This window comes from Drosophila mauritiana, chromosome 3R (genome assembly GCF_004382145.1).
Source record: "Drosophila mauritiana strain mau12 chromosome 3R, ASM438214v1, whole genome shotgun sequence".
NCBI lineage: Eukaryota > Metazoa > Arthropoda > Insecta > Diptera > Drosophilidae > Drosophila > Drosophila mauritiana.
Genome location: NC_046670.1, coordinates 13,531,898 through 13,558,542, shown reverse-complemented (window position 1 = coordinate 13,558,542; position 26,645 = coordinate 13,531,898). Strand labels below are relative to the sequence as shown.

General features: G+C 41.7%; 8 protein-coding genes across 9 annotated transcripts; 2 read left to right on the top strand and 6 right to left on the bottom strand.

Moving 5' to 3' along the window:
- Positions 1-190: 190 nt before the first annotated feature.
- LOC117144406 (cuticle protein 16.5-like) lies at positions 191-542 on the bottom strand. Its single transcript, XM_033309544.1, has one exon. The coding sequence runs from the start codon at positions 513-515 to the stop codon at positions 198-200; it is 318 nt and encodes a 105-aa protein (XP_033165435.1). The 5' UTR covers positions 516-542; the 3' UTR covers positions 191-197.
- Positions 543-1,239: 697 nt separating this feature from the next.
- On the top strand, positions 1,240-1,581 carry LOC117143134 (cuticle protein 16.5-like). Its single transcript, XM_033307626.1, has one exon. The coding sequence runs from the start codon at positions 1,264-1,266 to the stop codon at positions 1,579-1,581; it is 318 nt and encodes a 105-aa protein (XP_033163517.1). The 5' UTR covers positions 1,240-1,263.
- Positions 1,582-1,880: 299 nt separating this feature from the next.
- Positions 1,881-5,148, bottom strand: LOC117143132 (GILT-like protein 1). Of its 2 annotated transcripts, XM_033307624.1 has the most exons (5): positions 4,950-5,148; positions 2,855-2,989; positions 2,418-2,777; positions 2,184-2,312; positions 1,881-1,988 (listed from the first exon to the last, which is right to left on the bottom strand). In XM_033307624.1, the coding sequence occupies exons 1-5, from the start codon at positions 5,019-5,021 to the stop codon at positions 1,980-1,982; spliced, it is 705 nt and encodes a 234-aa protein (XP_033163515.1). In that variant the 5' UTR covers positions 5,022-5,148; the 3' UTR covers positions 1,881-1,979. The 2 variants fall into 2 exon arrangements, with proteins under 2 accessions (XP_033163515.1, XP_033163514.1); XM_033307623.1 differs by having other exon boundaries at positions 1,881-2,312; positions 4,950-5,147.
- Positions 5,149-5,983: 835 nt separating this feature from the next.
- On the bottom strand, positions 5,984-6,518 carry LOC117143133 (dolichol-phosphate mannosyltransferase subunit 3). Its single transcript, XM_033307625.1, has 2 exons — positions 6,264-6,518; positions 5,984-6,195 (listed from the first exon to the last, which is right to left on the bottom strand). The coding sequence occupies exons 1-2, from the start codon at positions 6,411-6,413 to the stop codon at positions 6,061-6,063; spliced, it is 285 nt and encodes a 94-aa protein (XP_033163516.1). The 5' UTR covers positions 6,414-6,518; the 3' UTR covers positions 5,984-6,060.
- A 328-nt stretch (positions 6,519-6,846) lies between these two features.
- LOC117143131 (protein yellow) lies at positions 6,847-8,305 on the bottom strand. The gene is made up of 3 exons (XM_033307621.1): positions 7,886-8,305; positions 7,426-7,819; positions 6,847-7,360 (listed from the first exon to the last, which is right to left on the bottom strand). Exons 1-3 carry the CDS (start codon positions 8,231-8,233, stop codon positions 6,873-6,875), a joined length of 1,230 nt encoding a protein of 409 aa, XP_033163512.1. The 5' UTR covers positions 8,234-8,305; the 3' UTR covers positions 6,847-6,872.
- A 249-nt stretch (positions 8,306-8,554) lies between these two features.
- Positions 8,555-10,481, bottom strand: LOC117143130 (protein yellow). Its single transcript, XM_033307620.1, has 3 exons — positions 10,418-10,481; positions 10,107-10,357; positions 8,555-9,800 (listed from the first exon to the last, which is right to left on the bottom strand). Coding segments are annotated over exons 1-3 (1,308 nt in total). The 5' UTR covers positions 10,420-10,481; the 3' UTR covers positions 8,555-8,745.
- Positions 10,482-13,068: 2,587 nt separating this feature from the next.
- LOC117145144 (major royal jelly protein 1) lies at positions 13,069-18,755 on the bottom strand. The gene is made up of 3 exons (XM_033310684.1): positions 18,625-18,755; positions 14,327-15,151; positions 13,069-13,942 (listed from the first exon to the last, which is right to left on the bottom strand). The coding sequence occupies exons 2-3, from the start codon at positions 15,136-15,138 to the stop codon at positions 13,162-13,164; spliced, it is 1,593 nt and encodes a 530-aa protein (XP_033166575.1). The 5' UTR covers positions 15,139-15,151; positions 18,625-18,755; the 3' UTR covers positions 13,069-13,161.
- A 5,040-nt stretch (positions 18,756-23,795) lies between these two features.
- LOC117145441 lies at positions 23,796-26,645 on the top strand. Its single transcript, XM_033311098.1, is given in 6 exon segments — positions 23,796-24,594; positions 24,637-24,723; positions 25,024-25,477; positions 25,534-26,056; positions 26,119-26,602; positions 26,605-26,645. Coding segments are annotated over 6 exon segments (2,388 nt in total).

Sequence of the window (26,645 nt, the reverse complement as noted above, 5' to 3'; positions counted from 1 at the left end):
TAGTTAATGATTATTTTAGGGGCGGGAAACCCCAAGATTAGAAAGGTGCACTTAATTAGGCTTATAATAAATTAATTAACCAAAGAAAACATAAGCTAGATTCTGATAGAGGGAATGGAACATAAGGTGTTTGCTTTCATATTTTATATTTAGGTAATAAGTTTCACATTGCTCGGTCATTAGGAGAGGAGTCCTGTTTACTTCTTCTTCAAGAAAGAGCTGACGACAGCGGGAGCTGCGTAGGTGGTAATGGGAGCAGCATAGGCGGTTCCGGCGGCATATGTGGTCACAGGAGCGGTGTAAGCACGAGCACTTAAGGCGGAGTAGGCGGTGTAGGCGGGAACGGCGGCAGCGGCATAGGTGGAGTAGGCTGGAGCGGAGTAGGTGGCCACCGGAGCGGAGTAGGCCAAGGGAGCAGCTGCGGAGTAGGTGGCGGCATAGGTGGCCACTGGAGATGCGATGAATCCAGCCTGGGCGGCGGCAATGCACAAAGTCAAGCAGATGAGGAACTTCATGTTGAGTTGGTTGTTTGGGCTTGTTGGTTGTTCAGTGACTGATGGTTTTGCCAATTTTCGTTACCATTTTATAGTTGCTGCCATACAATCGGGATTTGAAGTTTTAATTAGAACACAATTGTGACAAGAGCCAAATTTCTGCTGACTAATGTTAACTGATCGTTTGCTGGTTTGCCTGCACACGGCGTATCAAATGGATTACCTTTTGGACTTTTAGTAGCTTGATCTAAGTGGTTTTGCTCTCATTGACTCACACTCAATTATTTCATATCATATCATTAGTTAACTGATGAAATGTATTTTCATTTAAGGTACATTCATGTAAAGTCACAATCAGGAATATTCATTAACAAAATTAAAATACAATACAAGTCGTACATTATAGGATTATAGGTTAAGAATGTTAATTCTAAATTAACTCTTAATGCTGCCCCAAAAAAAAAGCCAATCCTCTGTTAATAGTTAATATTATATTGGCAGAAAGAATCATATCATTTAAAGAAAATATAATTATAAAGGTAATCCGTTTGACATGCCTTTGACTGAATAAAAGCAAACTGCTGCTTCCGCGTTCAGCGAACATTACGCACTAGAAATCTCGAGGCGGACGCAATTGTGTTCTGATTAGGGTTTCAATATCCGAAAACCCGTTTGGTTAATTGGCCACATTTGTCCTATAAAATATGTGAGGAAATTGGCAAAAGTATCAGTCACTGAAGAACCAGCAAACCCAACCAACAAACTCAACATGAAGTTCCTCATCTGCTTGACCCTGTGCATTGCCGCTGCCCAGGCAGGATTCATCGCATCTCCAGTGGCCACCTATGCCGCCACCTACTCCGCAGCTGCTCCCTTGGCCTACTCCGCTCCGGTGGCCACCTACTCCGCTCCAGCCTACTCCACCTATGCCGCTGCCGCCGTTCCCGCCTACACCGCCTACTCCGCCTTAAGTGCTCGTGCTTACACCGCTCCTGTGACCACATATGCCGCCGGAACCGCCTATGCTGCTCCCATTACCACCTACGCAGCTCCCGCTGTCGTCAGCTCTTTCTTGAAGAAGAAGTAAAAAGGACTCCTGCTAGCAAGCAAAATAAAATAATTATAAAGCAACCTGATATAACTAATCATTTTTATCTACTGCCTTGTTTAAGCCACAAAATCAGTTGATGCGAGAAACTGAATGATCAAGCTTAGCATACCTTCATTGGGAAATATATAAAATAAATGAATAATTCATTTTATTTCAAACTTTCAATTACAATCAGTAACAAACCAAAGAAAATAGCTAACTTGTCATTATTAATGGTTATTATTATAACCGACTTACCTTTAATATTACAATAGAAAAACGCTTCAAGTACCATATTTTATTTCAACTTTATTTAATTGCTATTTTACGATCAGCTCTTTCAAAACTAATTTCTGATACACATATTCGAGCTGCATAATTGGACGGCTTGCGTTTCAATTGGCCTAAAAAACAAACCAACAAAAAGGTCAAGAGTAAAATACAGCATTAGGTGTTGAGATTCCCGATTTCCAGAGGTTTGAGCTGACTTGGAAGAGTTATATAAGTGGAAACATCGGAGAGAGTGGACAGTTGAGCTTAGCTTAGTAGAAGGAGCGGATAAACCAAAGACCCAGCAGGGAGCTAAGGATGGCGCTTACGCTGGCCAAGGATGGAGTCGAGGCTCCGTTGTGCTGGTTGCAGATGCGCGGCTGCGGGGCGGATACGTATTGGCAGATGGTGCCCACCAAGTTCACCTGGGCGCGATCATTCACCTTCTTGTCGAATTGCTGAAAGATAAAGAATAGCATGGGTTATTGTTTTTAAGGCTTATTGGATTATTTAACTTCAAAGCTAGCTGCAATAGTCTATTCATTCTTTTACGATTTACTGACCTCATTGAACAGAATGGTGGGCACGCTGGTCAGTGGCTCCTTGAGCCGCATGGTGCTTTCGCCGGCCTTTCGGAGCAGAACGCTTCCCTCGGTGGAGTTGGCGCAGGTCTTGATGTTCTCCCAGTTGTTGATGTGGTTCTCCGAGGCGCATCGCTGGCCGGGATAGACGTTGTCCGGGAAATTCTTGCCGGCCTTCATCAGGCAGTTGATGAAGTCCATAGTGAGCGACTCGCGCGTGTACTCCACCTGGTAGGAGTTGGCCTGGATGTGCTCGATGGCGCAGGCATGCACCTTGTTGCCATAGCACTCGTTCGGTCCGTGATGGCAGGTGAACGTCACCTCGGAGCCCTGGGTAACAAACTGTGGAGGGAGCCAGGCCAGGAGCCATGCAAATGAGCCATTGTCCTGCCGATAAACGGGGCCAGGCGGCCACTCACCTGAGACTTTCCGAAGGGCACGAAGGTGAGTTCCACCACATCGCGCAGTTCTCCCTTCACCGCCGGATACACCTGCTCCGTAATGAACTTGGCGCTGTCCGGGCACAGGGACTCGTAGTAGATGGAAATGGGCACCTGCAGAAAGAAACAGGGTATGGTAAGTGAGTTTAGTTGGTTTCTCCTTAAACTTTGAAACACTTAACTAATGTTTACAGCCTTAATAGAACATCTTAAGATCTTCATAGGGTTCCCAAGTTCTTTAAAATCTTAAAACCATTTTTATTTTCAATATATTTAAGCTGCCCATTTCATGTTATATGGTTGGTTGCAGTCTGTTCAATGGCCATTGAGGGTGCATTGCGTAATTTGCATTTTTCGAGAGTGCAGCCAAGCTGAGGCATGCAAATCACATGCGGCTGAATGGACAGGGTCCAAATATGGCTACCCTTTGTTTATCAATTGGGGGACAATTGCCACATGCTCCAGTCGACGAGCCAAAATATTGTTGAACTTGGGCCTCCATGCACACGAAAGTTATAAATAGGGGAAATAAACTTCGATACTATCTGCGTATCGAATAAATCAAGGCATGATTCATATTGAACATTTAGTAGTGTATATACAGACTAACAAGATCAAACTCAATCAAATTTTCTATTGAATTAATATGTGAATATTAATTATCGGCAATATGGTTTTCACATTTGACTAGTGACACATAATATGTGTACATATGTACATATATAATGTATATATGTGCATTTGCTTTGATATCTTAAGTATACACCCCCAATTTAAATGAATTCAGAAATGGCGACACATTTATGTACCTAATAAACCGAGACAAATTGCTGACTCTTACTTTCATTCAAGAATTCAGAAACTTATTATTTAAGAATTGCTTACAGTCAACATAAAATACAAATATTCCGAACAAATGACTATTTTCAGGCTTACGTGCTTGTAATACATATATTTATTTATTAGTGGCTGTGCAATCAAATGGTATTCATTTAATGTAATTTCAGTTGATTATTTTAGTCCAAATTGAAGCTGTATTTACATGGCAAATTAAAGTAAACTTTGTAAAGCTCGTGAACGAAGCGCAAATGTTTAAACAATGCCGACCGAAAAGCAGAGGCAATAAAAAATAAAGAAAATAATAACTAATATGTACAAACGGCTATGAATACAAATGCAAATTGCTTTTCGCTGGAGTTGAAGTTATATAAAAGCTAATGACACATCGCCGAAAGAACCCGACATTCTTCTCGATCTAAACAACAACAGCAGCAGACTCAGCTAAGTATATAAATATGTACATATATACAATTTGATTGTACCGCACATATGTGCACACAAAAAAATAATACCTAGCTTTGGAACTTGGTGAAAATGCATTGCATATATTAACGGTGTGATAGTGCAAGCGTAGATGAATAATTGTAGAAATATAAATACATTTTAATACAATAACAAAAATAATGAAAAAATACCAATAAAATCAGGAAGAATATCGTATATCGGAAGAATTGTTAGCTAGAATGGAATATGTGACTAATGATCTTCTGCTTGAAATGGCTGATACTACTTGGAAGCATTGTGCTCAGTGTAGAATGAAGTTGCAGTTGGGGCTGTGCCGGCAAGCACCGGTTCTTCTATGAGAAATCGAAACTGGTCTCCGAACCGGTTCTTCGCCCAAATGAAAATAACAACAGAGCAACAGGGCGCTCTCCAGCTCACATACACATACATACATGCATTTAGATTGTCAATTATGCTCTACGCTTTTCCACGGTGGCGGCATTTTCCGATCCGACGACGAATGGTGGCACAGTTCGTTAAACTCTCGAAATGCCACTTGTTGCTGCCACGAAAAGGGTGCAGCTCTTCTATGGTTTTTTGTATTTTATATTTTGTATTTTTCCTATACCCCCACTATTTAGTTATTCGACTTAATCACGTCTTCACCTAGATGGTAAAAGCAATTCGCAGTGCCCCTGACACGCTTGGCTGTTGTGTAACGGCTAAGTTGGGCCCGTTTGCTGATTTTTCGCTAGTTTGGCGAAGGGTTTTTTCCGAGCCGGAAACTCACCTTAGCGGCGCTATAAGCGCTGGCAATCAGGCAGCTCATCAGGAGGCACACGGCGGCGATTTTGTGACTCATCTTCGGGCTTCTCGTTCTTCAGAATTTCTTATATATGCAGGTATATAGCCAGCACGTAACGAACGGCGGTCGTGTTGTTAGCGGTTCGGTGGCTGAGCGCGAACTGTTGATTGTTGTAGAGAGCTTGACGCTTAAACCGCCGTTCCAGTTCCAGGCCCGCTGCCCCAGTCGGCCATTAGAAAGCCGATTTCCAGACTGCCCAACCATGAGTAAATAAATGTACTATCTTTTTTATCCACAAGCGTCAGTTGAAATTTTAAATTCCAAAACATCAAATGAACAACTTCAGTAAGACTACGTTTGTGAAACACACTTTGGGGATTACAGGGTCATTTAAATCGTTACATAAAATGGTCTTATCTTTTTAAAATTTATTTCTAAAGAATTTGCAAACTATTTTCCGCCATTATCTAAAAATGACACAAATTAACTTCAAATGGCTATTAATGGGTTTATATTGATCTGGAAAGCTTGATCACACTTTTGAGTATCACAACACTCAGCTTCGCAATTACAACTCCTTCCAGTATTTTGCCGGAGAGAAAATTAAAGTTTTGAGGCAGTCTATTTTTTCTCTCTTGGAATTAAGAGAATTTTTTTGGAATTGATTCATTGGAAACAGATAGCCGAAGCTTTTATACACTTGCGAATTTGCAATGTAAGACTTGCACTAACGAGTTTTCAATATATCATTAAGTAAAAGAATATGAATGAATATTATTAATTTCTTTAAACGTATTTTATCGTATATACTGTTTTAGATTTCTTTAACTTCTTGTAACATATTTTATTGGTATTTTAAGCAACTCACAAGAGATGGTAAGCCAATTAAACATGCACATATTCATACTTTTTCAAGCATATTCTTTCAAAACCTCAACATAATTTGGCCACCAAACTTCCGACACCTGGGGAAATCAGCACCCAACAACGCGTCCGCCCACACAAAATGCGGTCTAGAGTACATTTGCGTGATATTTGTTTTATAAATAATGGAATTACAGATTAACATGCACAAGTCCTGGGAGCTGGATATCCCCTAATCTCGAAACCGAAATCCCTTGGCTATCAAATCCTTGCGAGCCTCCTGAATTTCATCCTGGAGCTCCTTGGCGGCCTCGGGACAATCGTTGAAAGTCAGAGTTCTATATAGAACAGTCCAAACGGAATATATCTGCGGGTAATATATAGTAATAGTCAAGAAGAGGTGTTATCTGCATTGATTCATATCCAAGAACTCACACCAAAAATCACGAGGAGCAAAAGTGGCAAAAGCTGAAAGTGCAGAAAATACTTGGTAGTAAGCTGTGTTTGCACTGTTCCCAAAACAACGGAGAGATAGGGAATCGCAAAGAGCGATGCGTAAAATAGCCAGCGTTGTAGATTTGTCATAGCTAGAGATATTTATTGGTAAACAAAACTAAATCGAAAATAAAGTTCTACACGTAAACATAGAGCTGGAACTTAAGCCGATGGTCACCCGGTACATCGATATCGATATTTACCGGCTACTATCGATAGAAGGTTTTCCTATTTAAATCTAGTTGGAGGTTTTCCTGTTCATGTCTAGTTGGAAGTTTTCCAATAAGTAACGTGTAGCCGGTCGGCTACCAGTTAGACAATGTTTACTTTTCCAATTGGCTAACTTTAGTGTGACCAAACCACACACACACGACATAGCAGAAAGCTCTCCACAGTTAGCGATTAAAACGCCATAGTGGTCAGCTTAACAAAGTCAGCAATTTATCGATAGGTCAACATTTCGCCATAGCAGACAGCCTTCTACAGCTAGCAATTCAAATCACAGTAATCGATAGACGCAGTCTTAAACTCGTTAAAACTAAGTTTTAATTAAACGTTGGTGGGCGTGGTTTCTGCGGCGCCCACTGTACACGGCGTATTGGCAAGCAGGTCAGCGGTTCGGCAGCCAATTATTTGGAACTTGACCTCGTTCGCGGGCAAGTCGCCGCCCACAAAGAGTTTCGGCTGGCTGCTCAAGGCCCACAGCTCCTCCTCTCCCTTGGAATTTCGGTTGATCTTGAGGCCCGTGACGAACTTGATCTTGTGCGGATTGTATGCCACCACACGCAGGTCGTCCGCCGTGTAGTTGGACACGGACTCCTCCCATTTCACCAGCGCTCCCAAACTGATGAGGCTGCAGTAGAGATTCCCCGACTGATCCATTACCTCCGACTCGCACTGGATTCCTCGGGTGCCCAGGCTGTGAAAGCTATCTCCGCTGGCATTTGCAGACTTCCAGAAGGTCTCGTTGTTGATCAGGGAGAGCGGAACCCTCATCTCATTAAAGGCGTTCAGCGTGTGGAAGTACAGATAGCGGTCTGTAAATTTGGATTGGAAATTATAAATTATTTTTTAGTTTTTAGCATTTAAATTGAACTGCTACCTTCCAACTCGCTGGGACTGAGGCTCACTGTAAATATTCCTGCCTGCGAGTTGCTTGAGCGTCCTAATCTCAGCAAGGGCGATGGCTTCATGGACTCGTGCTCTATGCGCCAGGATCGTCCCGCCAGGGAGTCAAATACGATTAGACCATAACCCCAGGCATCGGCTATATACGCTCTGCCGCCCACACATCGATTGGGTGTGCCCCTCTCGGCCAGATCCACTACCAAAGCCGTGAAGATGGACACGCTGGGAATATAGGAATCGGGCGGAAGTGGGTGACGTTGCACTAGTTCGTCCTTCACCAGATCGAAGGTGAGAATTTGGGGTGGGCACAACTGCAGGGAGTTTACCTGCCCGGAATCCACCACCCAGAGTCGCCAGCATTCGTCGATCTGGGAGAAAACGATAAATATTCATAAAATAGCTCCTAGGTTAGGAACATATACATTGTTACTTACATAAGTCCTAATGGCTGAGGTGATGCCCGAGCAATTGTTGGGTGGCACATGCCACTCCTCGTTTGGATACGGCTCCAGTCTAGGATTCTCCACCAGCGCATTGTCCTTCGCAACCACGGTGGCCAGTGTGAAGGGTGTGGCCATTCCCAGTCGCGGAATCGTGAGGAAGGTGCGATGTCTGCCCTCATCGCCGTACTCAATGTCGACATCCACCGGCAGAAAGCGATTGCCCTTGGACAGATCGTCGCCCAAACTGAGGTTCGTCCACTGGTGCAGGGTGTGCAGCTCCTTGAGGACCAATGGCTGGCCCTGGACTGCACAAAATAATGCAAGCAGGATGACCAACATGGCTTTCAAATGAGAACCTGCTAAGTGACAGTTCCGCGCGGTTCAAACGATTGCCGAAGACTAAAGATGTGCAGGTAGGCCCTAAAGTTCTTAGCCTTCAATCTCAAAGTACACTCAGAGAAACTTAAGCTATGTGGTAATAGAACAAATGCTTGAATACACTTAAATCCTATCATTGTTCAATACAAAGATAAGAGTCCTTATTTAATGACTTATTACTTATAATTTAATGAGTGCGAATGAATGTAAATTAAACATGACTCTTCCCATAGCCCTCTGTACTTGTTAAGTGAAAAGAAAATTTAAAAAGGTGATAAAGAGTGTTTGTCATTTTGGTATTTATTTTTGCGAGTGTAATTGACCATCAAACCCAAAGACAAAGGTCGTGTACCTGTGGCGGTCAAGCAAACACTTTCGAATGGTCCCAAGATTTATGGATGGACATCTTTTATGTCGGCTTTAAGAGTGTTTACACAGATCTCGAGGGTCTCTGCGCATTAGGAATTGGGCACCTAAAAGCAGCCCCGCCCCTGCAACAGGTCATCAACATCGCAGCGCATCACCCGATAATTGATTTCCCTGTAGTCAATGGTTCCGGCGAATATCTTCTGCAGTCGATCGGAGAGCAGCCACAGTTCTTCCCGCCCGTCAGCAGGTCTGCGAACAATCTTCATGCCACTCACAAATTGCAGCGTAGCCGGATTTATAGCCAGTAGTTTGACATTTTCGCGATTGTAGGGCCTTCGTATGTCCCAGCCGAAAATTCCGATGGGCTCCAGGAAGCCACAGAACAGGAATCCCTGTCTGCTAATCGCATGCGAGGCGCACTGAATTCCTCTTTTACCCAAGATAATGAAGTCCGACAGGGAGGAGCTCAAGCCCTTTTGCCAATTGGTGGCATTATTCAGGACATCCAAAGGAATGGCCAGCTCCAGTTCGTTGGACAGCGCGTGGAAAATCAGATGGCGGCGCAACCCCAGTCCCAAAGGAGTCGTCGCCAATGCCAAAGGTCCATCGAGCAGCTCGAAACTCTCACCAGCCACCGTGTGCGTTCCGAACTTCGCATCCGGATAGGTGAATTTGTTCTCGATGCGCCAGGAGTTCTGACCCACGACATCGTACACCACTATGGCCTTACTGGTGGGATCCGCCAGATAGGCAAATACATCCTTGCACTGCCCACTTGGCGGTGGATCCCTGATGTCTGCAAATATATTCACAAATCTACTGACCTTCGCCTTATAGGATGTTTCGGGCAGACGATACCGATGGATCAACTGATCGGTCGCCAAGTCAAAGACCATAACCTGTGGGGCACAGTGCTGCACGAACTCAATTTCCCCGCTGTCCAGCACCCACATCTGGCCACAGGCATCGATGTGAACCCGGTACACGGACGTTAGACCATCGCAATTTGCTCCGTGGCTACTGTGCCACTGGTAGCTGGGATAGGCCTGGATTTCACTTCCATTCTCCCGCTGCACATTGGTGACATAGCCAAGGGAAAAGGGAACTCCCTGTCCGAAGCGAGGGGACGTCACAAAGTGTCTAGGTGGACCGCCATTAGCTGGAAAATAAGGTGAAGAGTAATTAGAGTACAAGGACACATGCAGTAGCATTGTAAAAAAATGCAAAGGATTATCTTCTTCCAATTAAACGTATTTTACAAAAAACATACTTAGCCTTTATTCCCAGTCCATTAATGGCTAACTTTGAAATTGACTTGTTATATTTCCCTTTTCAAAATGCTAATTAGTTGTTACTAATCAAACGTAAAGCAACAATATTTGCAGATACTATGAGCTTTTTAATTATTCATTGTAAAAAATCAATATTTCTGTGATTCCCGCAATACTTTTTTTGTGATGCTTACGTGGATAATAGACATCGATGTCTATGGGTATGGGACTATCCGGATTGTAGCGACCACTCCGGAGCACCTGCTCCCGTTCCTGTTCACTGGGGAAGCCGTACTGCAAATTCTTCCATTCAAAAACTATGGGGCTATCCCTATAATCAGAGGGAAACTTAAAGTCCGGAAAGATGGTCTTGGGAGGATTAAGGTGGTACTGGGCCAGGCAAAGATTTGGGTAAGCGAGCCACACAGCAAGGGCTAGAATAAGCCTAGGAGCAAATATAATTGTTATCACTGAGTTTTGTCAACGTTTTGGTTTAATGTTATACATTTTAAGAGGTGTTTGGCACGATGAGAGATCCTTACGCGAGGGCTCTCGCTATTATACTGAACCATCACACACCAAAAAACCATACGAAATTGGGAAACAACAAAACCAGAAGCCATTTTAAGATGGTATATCTTACTTGCTCCAACTGGTTTTTAAATTGTATTTTGTGTCTGCTGTGTTGTTTATATACGCTCATTTCTCTAGAGGCTCTTCTTTTGTTATCTTACCCTTGCTACGGGTATTTCCCTTTGTATAAAAGTTGTTTGTAGACGAAATAAATAAATAGAATATATGGAATATATAAATGAGTAAATAGGCAATGGAAATTTATAGAGGAATTTTATTTTTGAATATTACTTTAATATAATAGTAATATCGGAATGCTAATGAAGTGAACAATTTTTCGAAGTGGTAAGCATTAGGATGTTTGGCTATTAAAAATCCTATTATTTAATAGATTAAGATTCAAACATAACTTAAACAGAATTCAACGGACGCATAAGTGTTGATTTTATGTGCTGACATTGAAAAAAACACGAACTAGTCAGGGACTGATTTATGTCATAGCTCTTATCACCTGTCTTGCTAACCAAGCTTATGAATATCGAAATTCCCATGAATCACTCAGTGGACTTAATAGTTTATAGTTAATGGGTTCCTACAGATCTGGGCTACCGATACAGTTCCTCGCTTATGGAAGATCCTTACTTTAGAGTTGGTAAATGCAATTAAAATTCAGGTAATCGTGCTTAAAATGTACAAATGTGATGGGAAATTACTGTGTTTTGCTATTTATTAGGATATATATTTTATTTCCTAGCTTTTAAACGAAAATAAAAATAATTGAGGCTTTGGTGTTTACAGCAAATGAATTATGTCGGATATGTCTTTTTGGATTAAATATTTTTGCACGCTAGACGCAGTTGCAATTGAAAAGAGGAAATTCAAATTGGCACTGCAAATTGCAAGTAAAACTTAATTGCCTGAATGACTTTGAAATTTTCGGAAGCAAATTATCGCACACAATAATCTTAAACATGCTAAATGAACACATAGTCCCCAATAAATAAATCATCGGGTGCTTATGCCTTTATGATCGGTATGGCCCATTGCCTCTTATATGCAAAACTAAGGTGGTGGAGGCGCGTGCCACTTAGAATTATACCACAAACCAGTAAAATGGAGAAATAAACTCATTAAATGTGGCAAAAAACTAGTTTGGCTGTCGTTTCACGCCTCATTTAAGTGTCAGTTGAGTGCAACGACTGTGCATTGGACGGTAACTTGGCTTAATTTGTTTAATTAATCAAAAATCATTTCGTCAATTTGGACATTCTGTCCGCTTTGGTCACTTAATACAACCTTTTTTGTTTGGACTTTCATAATATTTAAACAAAGCTTTATGGACGGGGTTATGCATTCAATTTGAATGGTCGCAAAGTTATAAAATATTTACGGGTTCGAACTCGTCACTCACTTTTCCTTTATATTTTTTATAGTCCAATTTTATTAGTGGACTTTTTCTGAAATGTATATTTAATAAATCTGTACCTGGTTTGTGTGTAAAAAATTACAGATAAAGAGAACCAATTGCATATTTTCGCAAACGGTTGTTAATTAAATAACCTATCTGTGTGACAAATATAAGCTTGTAAAATATTTAAATTAAATTGCTTGTATTAGAAAGTGTCTCAACTGATTGCCCGAAATCACATTCATAATCAATTAACCAATCCCACACCTGACTGCATGCAAATTTCGCAGATCTGTCCACCTTGCCCCTGTGCAATTTGTTTCTTGTTTTTCCATCAATTACTGCCTGGAGCGGGCGATACTATCTAATCCCACCGACGCCTGCCAATCGACCGGTTTTGGCCACAAATTATTAATGGCATTTAAAGCAGAATGCTGTGTGATGACCGAAACTGGTCGCTAAATTTGGCAAACTTGGCAAAAATTAAATTTTAATATTCTTCGCACATTTAATTTGACCTTACTCTACATTGCCATCAATTCGAGAAGAGTGCTAATATACGGTATATTTATTTTCAAAATTAAGTAATATTTATAGCCAACGATGCGTGGAATAACTGCCGGAAGTTGGGCTATCACCTTGCCAGGGTATCAAATGTTAACCAATCTCTAATACCGTGTTCCACATTTGGCATATCTGTTACCACACTAATCTGCAACAGGTGGCAGACTCGTTCCGACTTTATAGTTAATGTCTTTGTTAATCGTTTGAGCTGTGACACTGTCATTCAATGCATACTAATGCGAAAATAATCCTCGGTAAAGTGTCGCCGGCGATATTAAAGTTTAATTAATTGGCTTGAAAGTAATAAATAGTAGTTACTATTGCCAGCATTAATCAGACTTTGTAGCTTTCTTGCTGGAGAAAAGAAACTATAAATAATATTTGTTAGAGCCATAAGTTAAAAGCGACCAATTCATAATCTATAGATTTCCGGACTACGGGTTTTACACCGATTAGTTGGTTTTTGAACTTTGAATTCATGATAGGTAATAAAATTTCCTGGCTTCAAAACAGGAACTTGCAACTCAAACTTTTAGATTAATGACTCGTTATAAAGCTCCACAGCATCTTTGGTTAAGGTACAAGTCTCACAATCAATACACTTGAGCAGATATGTCATAAAAATAATTTATTCAATTTACATTTTATATTTACATCAGCTGCTGCGAGCATTGCGTATACGCAGAGTGTACGCGAGTTGTCTTTCACTGCTGATCCACCGACCTCGTGGACCGCTGATAGTAGTAACCACTGTGGCGGCCACTGAAGGCGGTGGGTGGCACCGAAACCACTCGGGTGGTGGCCGCCGGTGAGGTGGTGCCCACCAGGGTGTCCAAGTAGGACCGCTGGTAGTTGTCCCTGGTCGCCTTGCTGGGCGGGAAGGCCTCTCCCTGATTCAAAGCGGTAAACGGATTGCGAGCAGCATAGTTGACAATGCCGCCGGTCTCGAACTTAAAGGGCGATTTGGTGGTAAAGGGCGTGGTCAGCGCCGGACTGGTGAAGTACGTTTGCAGGGCATTCGTCGAGGCCTGACCGTGAGTATTGAAAACGCCGTAGTTCAACAAACTATTGTGAGTGGGTGGTGCTGGTAGGGCGACTCGATGACCCAGTAGCGAGTTTCCAGCGGGCAGTTCCAGCCTAACAATGCGATTGTTAAACTCATTGGGATTCAGGTTCTTGAGGAAGAAGCGATGGAACTTCGAGGCTATGGCATAGATTACACCCGGCTCCGATTTCGTGGTGGTGATATCGGCCACAAACTGCAACTGATCGCGATCGAAGGCCAGCACCGATTGTTGGTTTGTTGTTGGATTCCATGAGGCGATGGCTGTTTCACTCAGGGGACTGAAGATCAGGCTGCTGTCGAACGGGGATACGGCGAGGCCAATGCCCTGGGAGCTCTTCTTGCCCACCAGTTTCACATCCAGCATTTTGCCATCTGGCAAAGGACCCGCACGCAGGACATTCTTGTGCACGGAGAAAACTCTGGAAAATAAAGAGACAAAATTAGATATTTTTTTGGGTTTAACATATAAACTTTGTATACATATAATAGTCTTTATCCTATTTCTTTTTTTTAACTACGTTTGTTTATATACATTTTAGTTTGTGAGAAGCCTAACATAACTCGAAGTTATTTGAATTAATTTAATGTTCATTATTTCAACAGTTAAGCTAGCATTGAAACTTGAAAGGCAATGTAAGGCATTAAAGATAATCATACCTTCCTAAAGCTACGTGACCAATTACCTTAAGTCAATAAAGGTATTTCTATGTATTTTGAGGGTAATTTGCGACTGAATGAACTGGTTGGATTTCTACTTAAAGATTGAAATACCTATCAAATTTGTCTCTGTTTATCTGACTCACCTATCCGTGGCCAAAGGCTGGAAGTAAACCACACCGGTGCGCTCATCAAAAGTCAAACCGACCACTCCGTCCATCAGAACAAAGCGGTGCTCGTGAATCTCGGACTGTGCGAAGTCCGGATCAGGATACATGGCTGGATGGGATACCCGCCAGGTGACGTCCTTTCCACTGTCGTACACAATAATTCCCGGCTCCACGGTGTCGGTAATATAGACGAACACATCATCGCATCCTTTGGCCGTCGTCTCATCAATCACCATGTTCGTGAACAGGGACTCTCCCCGCAGGACCTCCGGGGGAAAATCAATACGTCTCACTACTCGATCCGTCGCCAAATCCACGACCAGGATCTTTGGCGGGCAGGTGATTTCGTAATCCTCCAGGGATCGCGATATTCCAGCATCCAGCAGCCAAATGCGATTGCAGGAATCCACACGCAGGCGGTAAACCGAAGTCAGGATGAGATCGCTGCAGTTGAAGTCACTGCGTCCTGTGTTGGAGAAGGTCCAATCGGGGAAGGCGTTCAGGGTGGGAGAATCCCCAAACTGGGCCTTGGAAACCCAGCTCACAGTCGAGGGTACTCCTGAGAAGAGCTTTGGTGTGGCCACAAATATCCGATCATCCGTAACAGCCAGGCCCGTGATGAGAACATTTTGGGGATTGTAGAAATTAGGATCCGAGACCGGAGCCTGAGGTTCGAAGTTATAGCGCAGGAGTTTCCACTGCTTGGCCACCTGCAAGCCAGGGGTTAGAGCCTGGCTAACCGGCGACCAAAGGACCACACAAACCACTCCAACTAGGATGCGAATCATGGCAAAAGGAGGTCTGCAAGATATTAGAGTAAAGAAACCAGAATTACTTGATGTTGCAGCTACTGCAAGTAGCATAAAAATCGATTTTTATTGTTATTAATGAAAGCGCATTAGCGTGTTTTGTACTTTAATGAATGTCTAACCCTTCGAAAATCTTTATGAATATTAAATATAATCTCTCAATCGAAAAGGTTGTTTCTATAAATGGCTTTGAACATGGTCTACATTTCTTTATGAACACCGTGCTTAATAATATGATTTTACCAATATTATACTTGAAACTAGATGAACAAATATTTTAAAAAAGTTTTATTGCAATTTTAAAGTATCCATTTTCGTATGTGTATATTATTTTTATACTTCTAATCTTTTTCTTAATCACATTCCGACTTTTACCTTATTTTATGAAATTTTTTTTGCAGTGTAGAGACATTGAAAACCACATGCAATAAATGCATAACCAAAAGGCGAAGTGTCAGAATCCCTGGATCGTGCAATTGAATGAATTAGCTCCAAACGATTAGCAAGTCGTTTTAAGCAATTGCAGACGATGCATTTTTAATTGGTGAGCTACAATCTACATACAATGCCGTAAACTATTTCATGGAATTCCCAGCCAATTCACTCAATTTAAATGGAACCAATAAGGTTAGTTAGCTGTCAAATCAGATGCCTTTCTAACCAAATGCAGAAAAGATATTCTCGGTGATACATATTACATGTAAATGTGCCAATTCCGGTGCTGAAGCCGGTATGGGGATTGTGGATTGTGGAGTGCAGACTGGAAAATGCGGAGTGGGCTTGGCGATTGTATTCAAATGAGTTCGCAATGCAGCCGGGTCAGTCCGGATTGAAGTGTCCGCATCCATCAGATACTTGCGCTTGCATCTGCGGCGTGCTTTTATTTCTCACGCCAGTCGTATCCCACTCGCAGACACGATCTCAATGATCAGTTGCAAGAGTTGCACTAATAAGAAATTCAAATTGTCATGTCTCAAGAAACAAACTTCCATTGAAAAACATATTTGGATACATTTTCTATATCAATTTGCCATTTATTGACTATTAGCCATCATTACGTGTTAGTTTTAATGTTTATTAAAATCAGTTAACATGACATGCATATTAAAATTGAAGTTTAACATTCAGCACTCAGAAAAAAACATAACATTTTATTTACTTTTAAATATCGCAGTGTATTGCATTGTTTATATCCCAAATCAATTTTTAGGTTTTCGACTCGACTTTCTGCAGTGTAACGGCCAAGCGTATGCATTTTTTTAATTGCTCAGCAAGTTTTGCTTGGTGCGGAGACATAAGGAACTGACACTTTAATTTGCTATCCACTGGTCAGAGGCATTTGAATATTTTGGCCAATTGGCTGTGGGCAGTTGTCTCTGATTTCGCTCAAAACATATACTATTAAGTGGCGGAGGCAACTCCTAGACTCGTTTGGCTCTGGCAAATTGCAGAGAAACATGGCCAACGTGCTGCATGAAACTTTCATTGGCGCGTGCCACGATAAGCAGTTAGAGATAATTGAATTTTTGTAATTTTCAAGCTAGCAACTGGCATTTGATGAATTACATAAAACAAAGAGTGAAAAAGTCAAGGCTAATCCCGGCGCCACATGCGTAAAATAGATTTATTTCTGCGCACCTGTGCACTTTACATAACACTTGTGCAACGTCGAGCGGAAACTCGAGCGGTTTCCCAAAGCCGCAGCTTAAAAAAAAAATGCAGAGAAGAAATGTGAAGAAGAAAACTCGACTGAGGTTTTTGTCACTAGTTTATTGGGCTCACAGGCCGGCAAGCGGAACAAACCGCTTACAAAAAGTTTACAAGTCAAGAGCTCCAAGCCACAAAACGCCAAGCCACTTGTTTTTTATATTACATGTTATTATATGTACTTTTTTTTTTGGCTAAAGTGAGCATTTCGCTTGATAGCCATTCACGATGATGAGCTATGGCAGCCCAATGAAATTTCGCTTAATTTTCGTTTAATTTGTCCATTAAATTTCAGCACGAAGTGGTTCGAAAGCGTATGCCGAAAACAACTTGGCTGCACGATAGAAACCTCTTGGCCAAATTATTTATTGCAATGTAGCAGTTTAATAAAATGTTTGGCTCAGTAACCCTTGGAAAATTACTAGTTTGCCATATTAGACATGCAATTTTAATCAATGATAAGATAATTTGTAAATTTAATTAAATTAAAAAATTTATGACCGATTTCCACCAAATGTTTTATAGTATTTCTCCATTTCGTAGGTACTGTATTGATATGTATTTTCAAAATCCACAAAATATATTACATTTTATTATGCATCTAGGCCTAAAGCCTACCCAAACAAATAAATCAATGAAAGCCCCATTAAAAACTCTGACCTAAAGAAATTTTCAAACAAAGGCCTAATATTATTTACATTATTCATTGGGAGCATAAATCTATGCGCAAACAATTGGCGCAATAAAAGAAATGTTATACTTTGTGGGCCACATTTGGACAGCCCATTAATTAATGGGTCCCTTTGAGACATCTCCATAGCCAAACGTGGCGCAACGAAAAGCGTTATTCCCCCATTGGACGCCAGAGGCCAATTAAGAAAAATAACTTCAACCTAGTTGCACCAACTAGTACTACACACAACGACTATGCGATTGGATGGTGTGTTGCCTTATCTGAATCACAACCTTACAATGTTTTGCACCTCGTTGCTCGGCGAATTCTCACGCGTTCCACAATGGACATGAGACCGAAAACCTTTAATTTCAATTGAGTTGTACTATTATACTTTGATCCTATTTGAATCGCCCAATTTCGGTGTTCTCATAAACCACAAAACTGCGACGGAGTTGAGCGGAAGGCATGTTTGTCGAAGGTTGATTAACACCTGGTTGTGAATTTTGTATTTTTGCAAGCGGCGGAAAAGGTCGCCGTAACAGCTTCCTTAGAGCCAGCAGACATGTGCACATCGATATGCGGTCATAAATCCAGTATAGATCGGCAGTCACGTAGAGTGGCTGCACTTTGCGGCAGCGATCGATTTTAATTGGGCCCAAAAACCGAACTAAAAAAAAATGCGTTTGCCAACAAAACTTAATTAACACAGTTCCGTTCTCCGGCCGCAGCGGCTTCTTTTGGCCACAAACCAAACTAAAACACACTGACACACGCGATTGGCGCATTTGGCTAATAATTTACAATGTGCAACAGCATACCCTTGGCTTCGGCTATTGATTTGCCAATTAAGTCAGATGGGCTCTATATATGTTATTTTTTGATTCGGAATTCAAGCGGTGAGAGTGGTATTGGCAACGCCTCACAAGCTGCAGTCGAGCAGTTAACTAAATGCACGGCAATTTGCACTTTAACCGTTGGAAACCGCACTTCGCGAAGTGGCAGCAATCGGCGCGGCGCGTTCGTTGCCTAAGTCTTTTGTTTTGTGGCCGAGGCAATTTGTGCTTCATCTGGCATTTGCTTACTTTTGATACACTCTGAGCTTGCTGGAGCTGGTTGTTGAGTAGTAGTGGCTGCTATATTTTACTTAATCCTAAATTACTGCTCTGTTTCTTTTTACTGATCGCGCGACACGTCCGAGCGTAGCGGTTGCCGTTTTGCGACTGCGTTCCGTTTGCCAGGCGCACCGAATTTTATAAGAGTGGGTTGTTTGTTGCTTTATATTGGCCTAACAACCTATCAACTTGGTCGACTCCTGCTGCACTGCAACTCTTATACTCGATGGGCGGACATTCAGAGCAGCTTTTCTGCTGCGCACACATCACTCATACGCTCCGTGGTGCTAGTTTCCGCAAATTTGCATTAAAGTCTGCAGGTTATGACTGCTGGCAACGCGACGGCCAATTGTTGTAACTCAGTTGTTATTTGCTGCGGCAATTGGGCTTAACTCTCTTTACAAGTTCATTATCGCCTTGCCAATAAATAACTTATTCGGTTTTATTTTCGCATTTGGTGAATTTTGTGTATTTTTATCAGCATATCAGTGGCTGTTTTTGTCAATGGAGAGTCCATTGTACCGCATGGTGATGCGGCGGAATTTAAGGTAAACAGACAGTTATAAATTAAATGTACTGGGTTGGCAATTAAAATACCACAACCAGTTCGAAAGGCCAGTTCAGCTCAAATGAATATTTGTTTTATTGATATTTTTGGCATACACAATGCTGCATTTAAATTTTTAGTAATTGCTCAGTCAAATTTAAATTTATAAATTAAATTTGCTAACTTAAAACATGTCCCTACTTGTTAGTAAAAACTAGATTCTTAACTGAATTTTCAAGCTGTGCCAAGAATATTGCAAGCATTATTTACATTTTCAGAGCCCCCACTGTTGATAAGTAATTGGCCAGTTAAATCGGTGATTTATATTCCACCCTTTTATTTTTATTTTAATTATTAATTTCAGCTTACACGGACTGGATTTTCTACCCAGTTGTCAGACTAAGCTGCATTTAAATAATCTGAGCCCCTCAATTGATAAGCGACTGTCTTTCATTCAAATTCCGCCTTCTGTCGACTGCATTTAATTATAAATAGAGTTTACCCTTTCGTTCCGCTAGTTGCAAATGCAGGACAGGTGCTAGAGCTGAGCACACACAGACAGACTGGATTTCCACCGGAGTTGTCCAACTGAGCTGAACTGGATTCGAGTTTCATAACATGTTGGCAGGAACCCATTTACATTTGACCAATATCGGCGCCAGTGAAAGCCCATGAGACCAAAGAGCCGGCTCGTTTGAGGGACCAACTTGCTTGCACCCATTTGAAAATGGAAAGTATGCCGAACGATTTGAATTTTCGGGGCCCGGGTGCCCCAAATCGAAAATCCACCAAAATGTTCTCTGCCGACAATTTTCGTCGACTGTGCGCTAACCCAAAAAAAGAAAAAAAAAAATCGTGAAAAGCCCCACTTAAAAGGGGTTATGCAAAAAAGGTGACTGCAGCCGCTATATCGAAACTGGTTTGCGGGCAGAATTAGCCAAGTTAGCATTAAGTGCCTCGATTTGGCATTTGTTTGCATTGTGACACACGGAGTTTGTTTACTTGATCTCGAAATAACCAATGCGTGGATGAGTACTACCGTTTGGGGCATTATCATTGATGATTACTCTAATTAACACATGCTAATGGGCCAAGCCCATTCGACATTCACTTTGCCATTGACTCTCTTTCTTAATTGCCGTATTTTCGGAGAACACTTGGACCACCAAGCTAATACCAAGTTACGATCTAAATAAACGTTTATGTAGTACCGGTTCTAACCACGCCGGTTCAAGGCTGTGGCCAATGTCAGCCGATATAGCCAGCAGTCAGTGATATAACCGGGTAATCCAATCCGATCCGATCCGATTCAGATGTTACGACATGCGAGCCGGGCGGAAACGTAGGTGGCTTGTGCCTACCTCGGGGCGATTCGCGGCTATCAAAACTATCACAACTATCAAGAGTTTCCTTTCACAACAACGCCCTGGACCGATGCTCATTAGCCGTTTTGGCTTGGCCGTTTCGAAAGTAACCAATCCGCAGAGAAACAAAATCTGCGCCAGGTCTGCTGCTGGCCACTCGCTCCATATGACTCGGTGACGATGAACACTTGAACACTTGAGCACTGGAACACCTGAAGATTAATAGCCGCATCGCCATACGATGGAATAAGTCACACACCGGGAGAAATGAAAAATGAAATTAATATTTAGCATATGTAAAACTTATAATAAAGGGCAGTCCTTATTCACGTATAATGTTACTAATTTAATAATGTACCTTAATATATGATCATATTCTGAGTAGATTCGGTAAAAAATAAAAAATTCATCAAAACTATTCTTGGCTCAATCATAAGGTGTCTAACTTTGTTCTCCATGCACATGAAAGCAAAATAATAATAACCTACATAACTCCTCTCATTGTGTCCATTACGAAATGAACTTTAAATATGTTTCAAATTGAGGCTTTTTGGCTGTCCGCTGGTTTCAAATTCTTCAAATGCCTCGTCATCGTCAACGTGCAATTGCTTCATTTGCGCATTCTGTGCGCACAAATGTGAGTTTAATTGAATCAATCTAGGTGGACGGAGGCAGCTCTTGTCGCCCGTTGACAGTTTTATTACCGCCTCTGTCATCGGCGACAAGGTCTTGATGAATTCGGTGGATTTGGTAAGCATTTTAGCCACTCGGGCGGGTCTGGGACCTTTTGGGCCAAGCATTCTAGGCGCCGGATCTCAATCAACTAATATCGCGATCAGCACTAATTCTAAAGCGATTTTAATGGGCCTGCTTAAGTGCTTGCCTCTTGGTTTTCCGCAATGGTCTGCATTTATACCAATTAGACCAATGTGGCTTGAAGGCTCCACCTCCGCAGAAGGAGTGCCAACAGCCGGTTTCGGTTTCCCACAGACACTCACAGAGATACAGCCACAATTGTTTCGTATATTGTGTGCGGCCCATACTTTCGTTTTCCGTCGATTGTGAATACCACTGGATTATCAATATCCTCCAATAAAATTCAAGCATTGCGGTTGGAGAGTTATTATTACCTCAACCATAAGCTTAATAAATCAGTCTTGAAGTATGTGTGGTCACTAGTTACCCATATGGACACCGAAATAAATAAATGAGGGTCATTTGAGATTTCGGCATGAATGAAAAATGATGTGCTATTGTGTAGCTGAAATAGATTTTTCGATATTAGGTGATTAATATTTTTGCAAAGGTATGCATTTTAAATGTATTTACTTTCTTTTCAAGCTCTTTATGTATGTTCGATAATGATCTTTTTTTTAGGTGCAGTTATGATCGTTTCTATTCTCTTGGCGAAGGTCAGCACCATGCCAAAAGTGCTGCAACTGACTCTGACTTTGACGCCTGTGGCCAAAGCGAAGTATGGCAGACCAGACTGATCCGATATACTATATCTATATATATATATGGAGACAGAGGGGTTGAAGTGCGGCGGACATGCATGCCAGCTTTGTTGTCAAACGTCAAGCTAATAAATTGCCAGAAATGCACGTTTGTAGCATAGCGAAATTCGAATACCTTTTGTCAAATGAGTCACTCTAAGGTTTCTATGATATATACAAATTGCAGCTCAATGATTATTGCTTGGTAACCGTATCAATTGGAGAGCAAATTATTATTTTAAAATATTTATATCCTGCTTTAGCATAGTCGGCCAAAATAACGTGCTCTTAATTAAAAAGAGTAAGAAAAAATGAAAAACCCGCAGTCTGAATTTATGTACTTATTCATTAATCCGCAATCTATATTCAAAAGTAAAAAACAAGTCTATTTTCTTTTGTGCTGCAGATACAAATATGTTTTAACAAATTACCATACCGACTAGGCAAGTGGTTTTTATGGTTTTTTTTGTGGTACATACAGAGTCATTTTAAATAATATAATTTATTATAAATTTGAGATCAGACAGGAGAACGCAGACATAACAAGAAGCGTCTCTTAGTCGAATTACTCGCCCGTTCAACGCATTTCAAATATTCTACATACTTAACATATTTTGTAGCTCATGACCACAGAATTGAAAACTGGCTCAACTTTTACCAACGGGCATGGCGATAAAATGCAACTTAAACTGCTGCCTGGTTGGGAAAATATTCAAATTCAGTAACTTATAGACACCGTTCTGGCAATAAACTTCAATAATTGACTCTTGATTGCCTAATTGTAGTGTTTTAGTGTTTCAGATAGTCCCGATTTAGAATAGATTGGATTTAATGTTTGTGAAGGTGTGAGCCATAAAAGTGCTCAAAGTTTATAGCTAGCTAATGACGAATATGGAAATTGAAAATGCTGCGTCTTGCGCAATGCAAGCCATAAAAAATTGTGCGTTTTTGAAATATGTTGCCGGCCAAGAGATAAATAAAAATGAGGCCAATTTGCTGGATTAAAATCTGGTGACCACCAAGATTTTGCAATTCAATCGCATGTTGTCGTGTATTTTGTTTTTTATGCACACGCGCTTTATTTAATTTGTTTTTCTTTTACATACGGTGCGTTATAATTTATGAGTCCAAAATGTCAGGCCTTGTGGTTCCCGCGAGTAGCTCAAATTTGTATTTATTGTCAAATGGGTGAGACTCCACCAGACCGTTGTAAGAAATAGTCAAAATATAGTCAGTGTTGTCGTAGTTTATCTTTTATAATGGTTAGATTACTTGCAAGTAAGTCAAAAGAAATATTCTGAATTGTTTTACAGGGAAAATCTGAATCGTATTAACAACTTTCATTTATTGTTGGGATAATTTTTGTATACCAATAACTGAAAACCAAATAGCTAAAGTGCTAGCACTGAGTTCATCTAACCGAAGTTGCAGTTATTGTGGTATATATGTGCAGAGAGATTTTTAGATACGACTTGTCGCAATTCAATTGGAGCTTCGGCGTTTATGACGGGGCCGTAAAAAACGTGGCCTAAACAAACAGACCAAGCAGAATGGGGGGAAAACTATTATTCATGCCCAACAGTCGCAGCCGAGGGGCTCAAATAAGCCCAGAGATTGGAAAATTAACATAATTGCAGTATAATAACTGAGTCGGTTCCCTTGGGGGCTGCGAGTGCGTTACCCGCCCCAAGTGGGGCGTGGTAAATGGGCGTGGCTCAGTCATTCGTTTGCGGCATGTCCACACCTGAGCAACGTTTTTGGTTGGCGGCCTTGCTGTTGCTCTTGACTCCGCATTCCGGAGTTCGCGGATTCGGAATAAATCTGATGAAGGTTCAAACCGAGGATAAAGGACAGGAGGCTTGCGTCCTGGCATTGCTGCGGAAGTATTTCGATTCTGGTGATGGACTCTCGGGCTCAGTACTGTGCTTCAATCGCAACTATCAGTTGCCCATTATCGAAGAGCAGTTACTCAGAGGAATGAACAATTACGAGAATTATCCTTGGAGCCTTTTGATAACGAATTCCAGGGAGGGCCCTTCACCAGCGAAGTTTCTTATGAACGAGAAGCCACAGTGCTATTTCCTCATTGTGGATAACCTGGAGGATGAGGACCTAGATGAGGTGTTTGAGCATTGGAAAGGTATGGTGAACTGGAATCCCCTGGCACAATTCGTCGTCTATTTGGCCAGCTTGGAGGAAACGGACGAGGAGATGACCGACCTAATGGTGGAACTTCTTCTTACATTTATAAACAAGAAGATCTTCAACGTGAATGTTATAGGGCAGAGCGAGGAAAACCAATTTTACTACGGCAAAACAGTTTTTCCCTACCATCCGGACAATAATTGTGGTAATCGCGTGATATCTGTGGAATTACTAGATGCCTGTGATTATCCGACTGAAGAAACGGAGAGCGAGGATGAAAATGATGGAGAGGAGGGAGATGGAGCTCAGGAAGAGGGAGATGGTCCCCAGGAGGAAGAAAATGGAGACCAGGAGGAGGAAGATGGACACCAAGGGCAGGAAAATGGAGGCCAGGAGGAGGAAGATGGACACCAAGGGCAGGAAAATGGAGGCCAGGAGGAGGAAGATGAAGGCCAGGAGAATGATGACGGAGGCCCGGAGAACAAGGTAGAAAATGAATTCCCTATTGGGGTTAATGGTGCAAATTTTGATCAAAATTCCGAGTCTACTACTAGTCAAGGAGCTAATGAGAGTAATATAACCGAAATAGAAACTGTAACGGTTGAAAATATGGATTATGAAGAAAATCCTGAAGGAACTAGGTTTCATCATTCCATAAAAACGCAAGAGAACTTGGTAAGACAATTTGTAACGCCAAACAATGATTATTCTGATAATTCGCTTGAAAATACAAGTGTATTTCCTGCAACAAACTACGATAACGGAAGTAATTCCAATAACGAGGATAACGCAGATGAATTTCCTGAAAGTGCAAAAGATGATGATGAACTTGAGAATGATTTGAGTTCCAATTCCTCCGAGCCAGAAGCTATTATCGAGGAATTTTTTCGGGCCAAGTTCGAGGATAAATTCCCACGCGACCTCAGTGGATGTCCTCTCACAGCATCCTTTCGTCCATGGGAACCATATATTTTTCGCAGCAGCGAGGAGCAACCCGTTGATGACTACTACTACGGTTTGCAAGGGGATGGAGAGGACTACAATGATACTTCTCCCAATTATGGCGAATCGGAGGACGAAAGCTATGCTGATCCAGGGGAGGACGGTGATGGAGGCATCCCAGACACAGAAACTCCGTCCGGTGGAAAGCTCAAGTTGAGTGGAATCGAGTACGAAATGGTGCAGACCATCGCCGAGCTTCTGCACGTTAGCATCGAAATGCAGGGCGAAAACAGCAATTTGTACCACCTTTTTCAGCAACTGATCGATGGGTAAGCTTATTAATATTTAACATAAATATATTTTATATTATTATATTTAACCACAGTGAAATAGAAATGATAGTCGGTGGAATAGATGAGGATCCGAGCATCAGTCAGTTCGTTTCCAGTTCCATTCCTTATCACCAGGACGAACTCACATGGTGTGTGGCCAGGGCCAAGCGGAGGCATGGATTCTTCAATTTCGTGGCCACTTTCAATGCGGATGCTGGCTTCCTGATCGGAATCTTTGTGGTCACATGCTCTCTGGTTGTTTGGCTGGCTCAACGCGTATCAGGCTTTCAATTACGGAATCTCAATGGATATTTCCCCACCTGCTTGAGGGTGTTGGGAATCTTGCTTAACCAGGCCATTCCGGCACAGGATTTTCCAATTACCTTAAGGCAATTGTTTGCGCTTTCTTTTCTAATGGGATTCTTCTTTAGCAACACATATCAGAGTTTTCTGATCAGCACACTGACAACTCCACGTAGTTCCTATCAGATTCACACTCTGCAAGAGATCTATAGCAATAAAATGACCGTGATGGGCACCTCCGATCATGTCAGACACCTGAACAAGGATGGGGAGGTGAGTTACTAAGGAGTTTATGCCTTTTTAAATTAAGGAAATTAATCGGAATTAATTTTTAGATCTTCAAGTACATACGCGAAAAGTTTCAGATGTGCTACAATTTAGTGGACTGCCTCAATGATGCAGCTCAAAACGAACATATCGCCGTTGCTGTTTCCAGGCAGCACTCTTTCTACAATCCGCGAATCCAACGAGATCGTCTTTACTGCTTCGATCGCCGAGAATCTCTTTATGTCTACTTGGTTACCATGCTACTGCCGAAGAAGTACCATCTGCTGCACCAGATAAACCCTGTGGTTCAGCATATCATCGAATCGGGTCATATGCAAAAGTGGGCTCGTGATTTGGACATGCGACGCATGATCCACGAGGAGATAACTAGGGTGCGAGAGGATCCTTTCAAGGCTCTCACCTTTGATCAGTTTCGCGGAGCCATCGCATTTTCCGGGGGACTTTTGTTGGTTGCCACCTGCGTTTTTGCCTTCGAGTTGTGCTACGTTAAATATGTTTATCGATCTGAAAAAATGGAAAGAAAAACGAAAAAACCAAGAAAAAAGTACATAATATCAAAATTCAACATTATTAG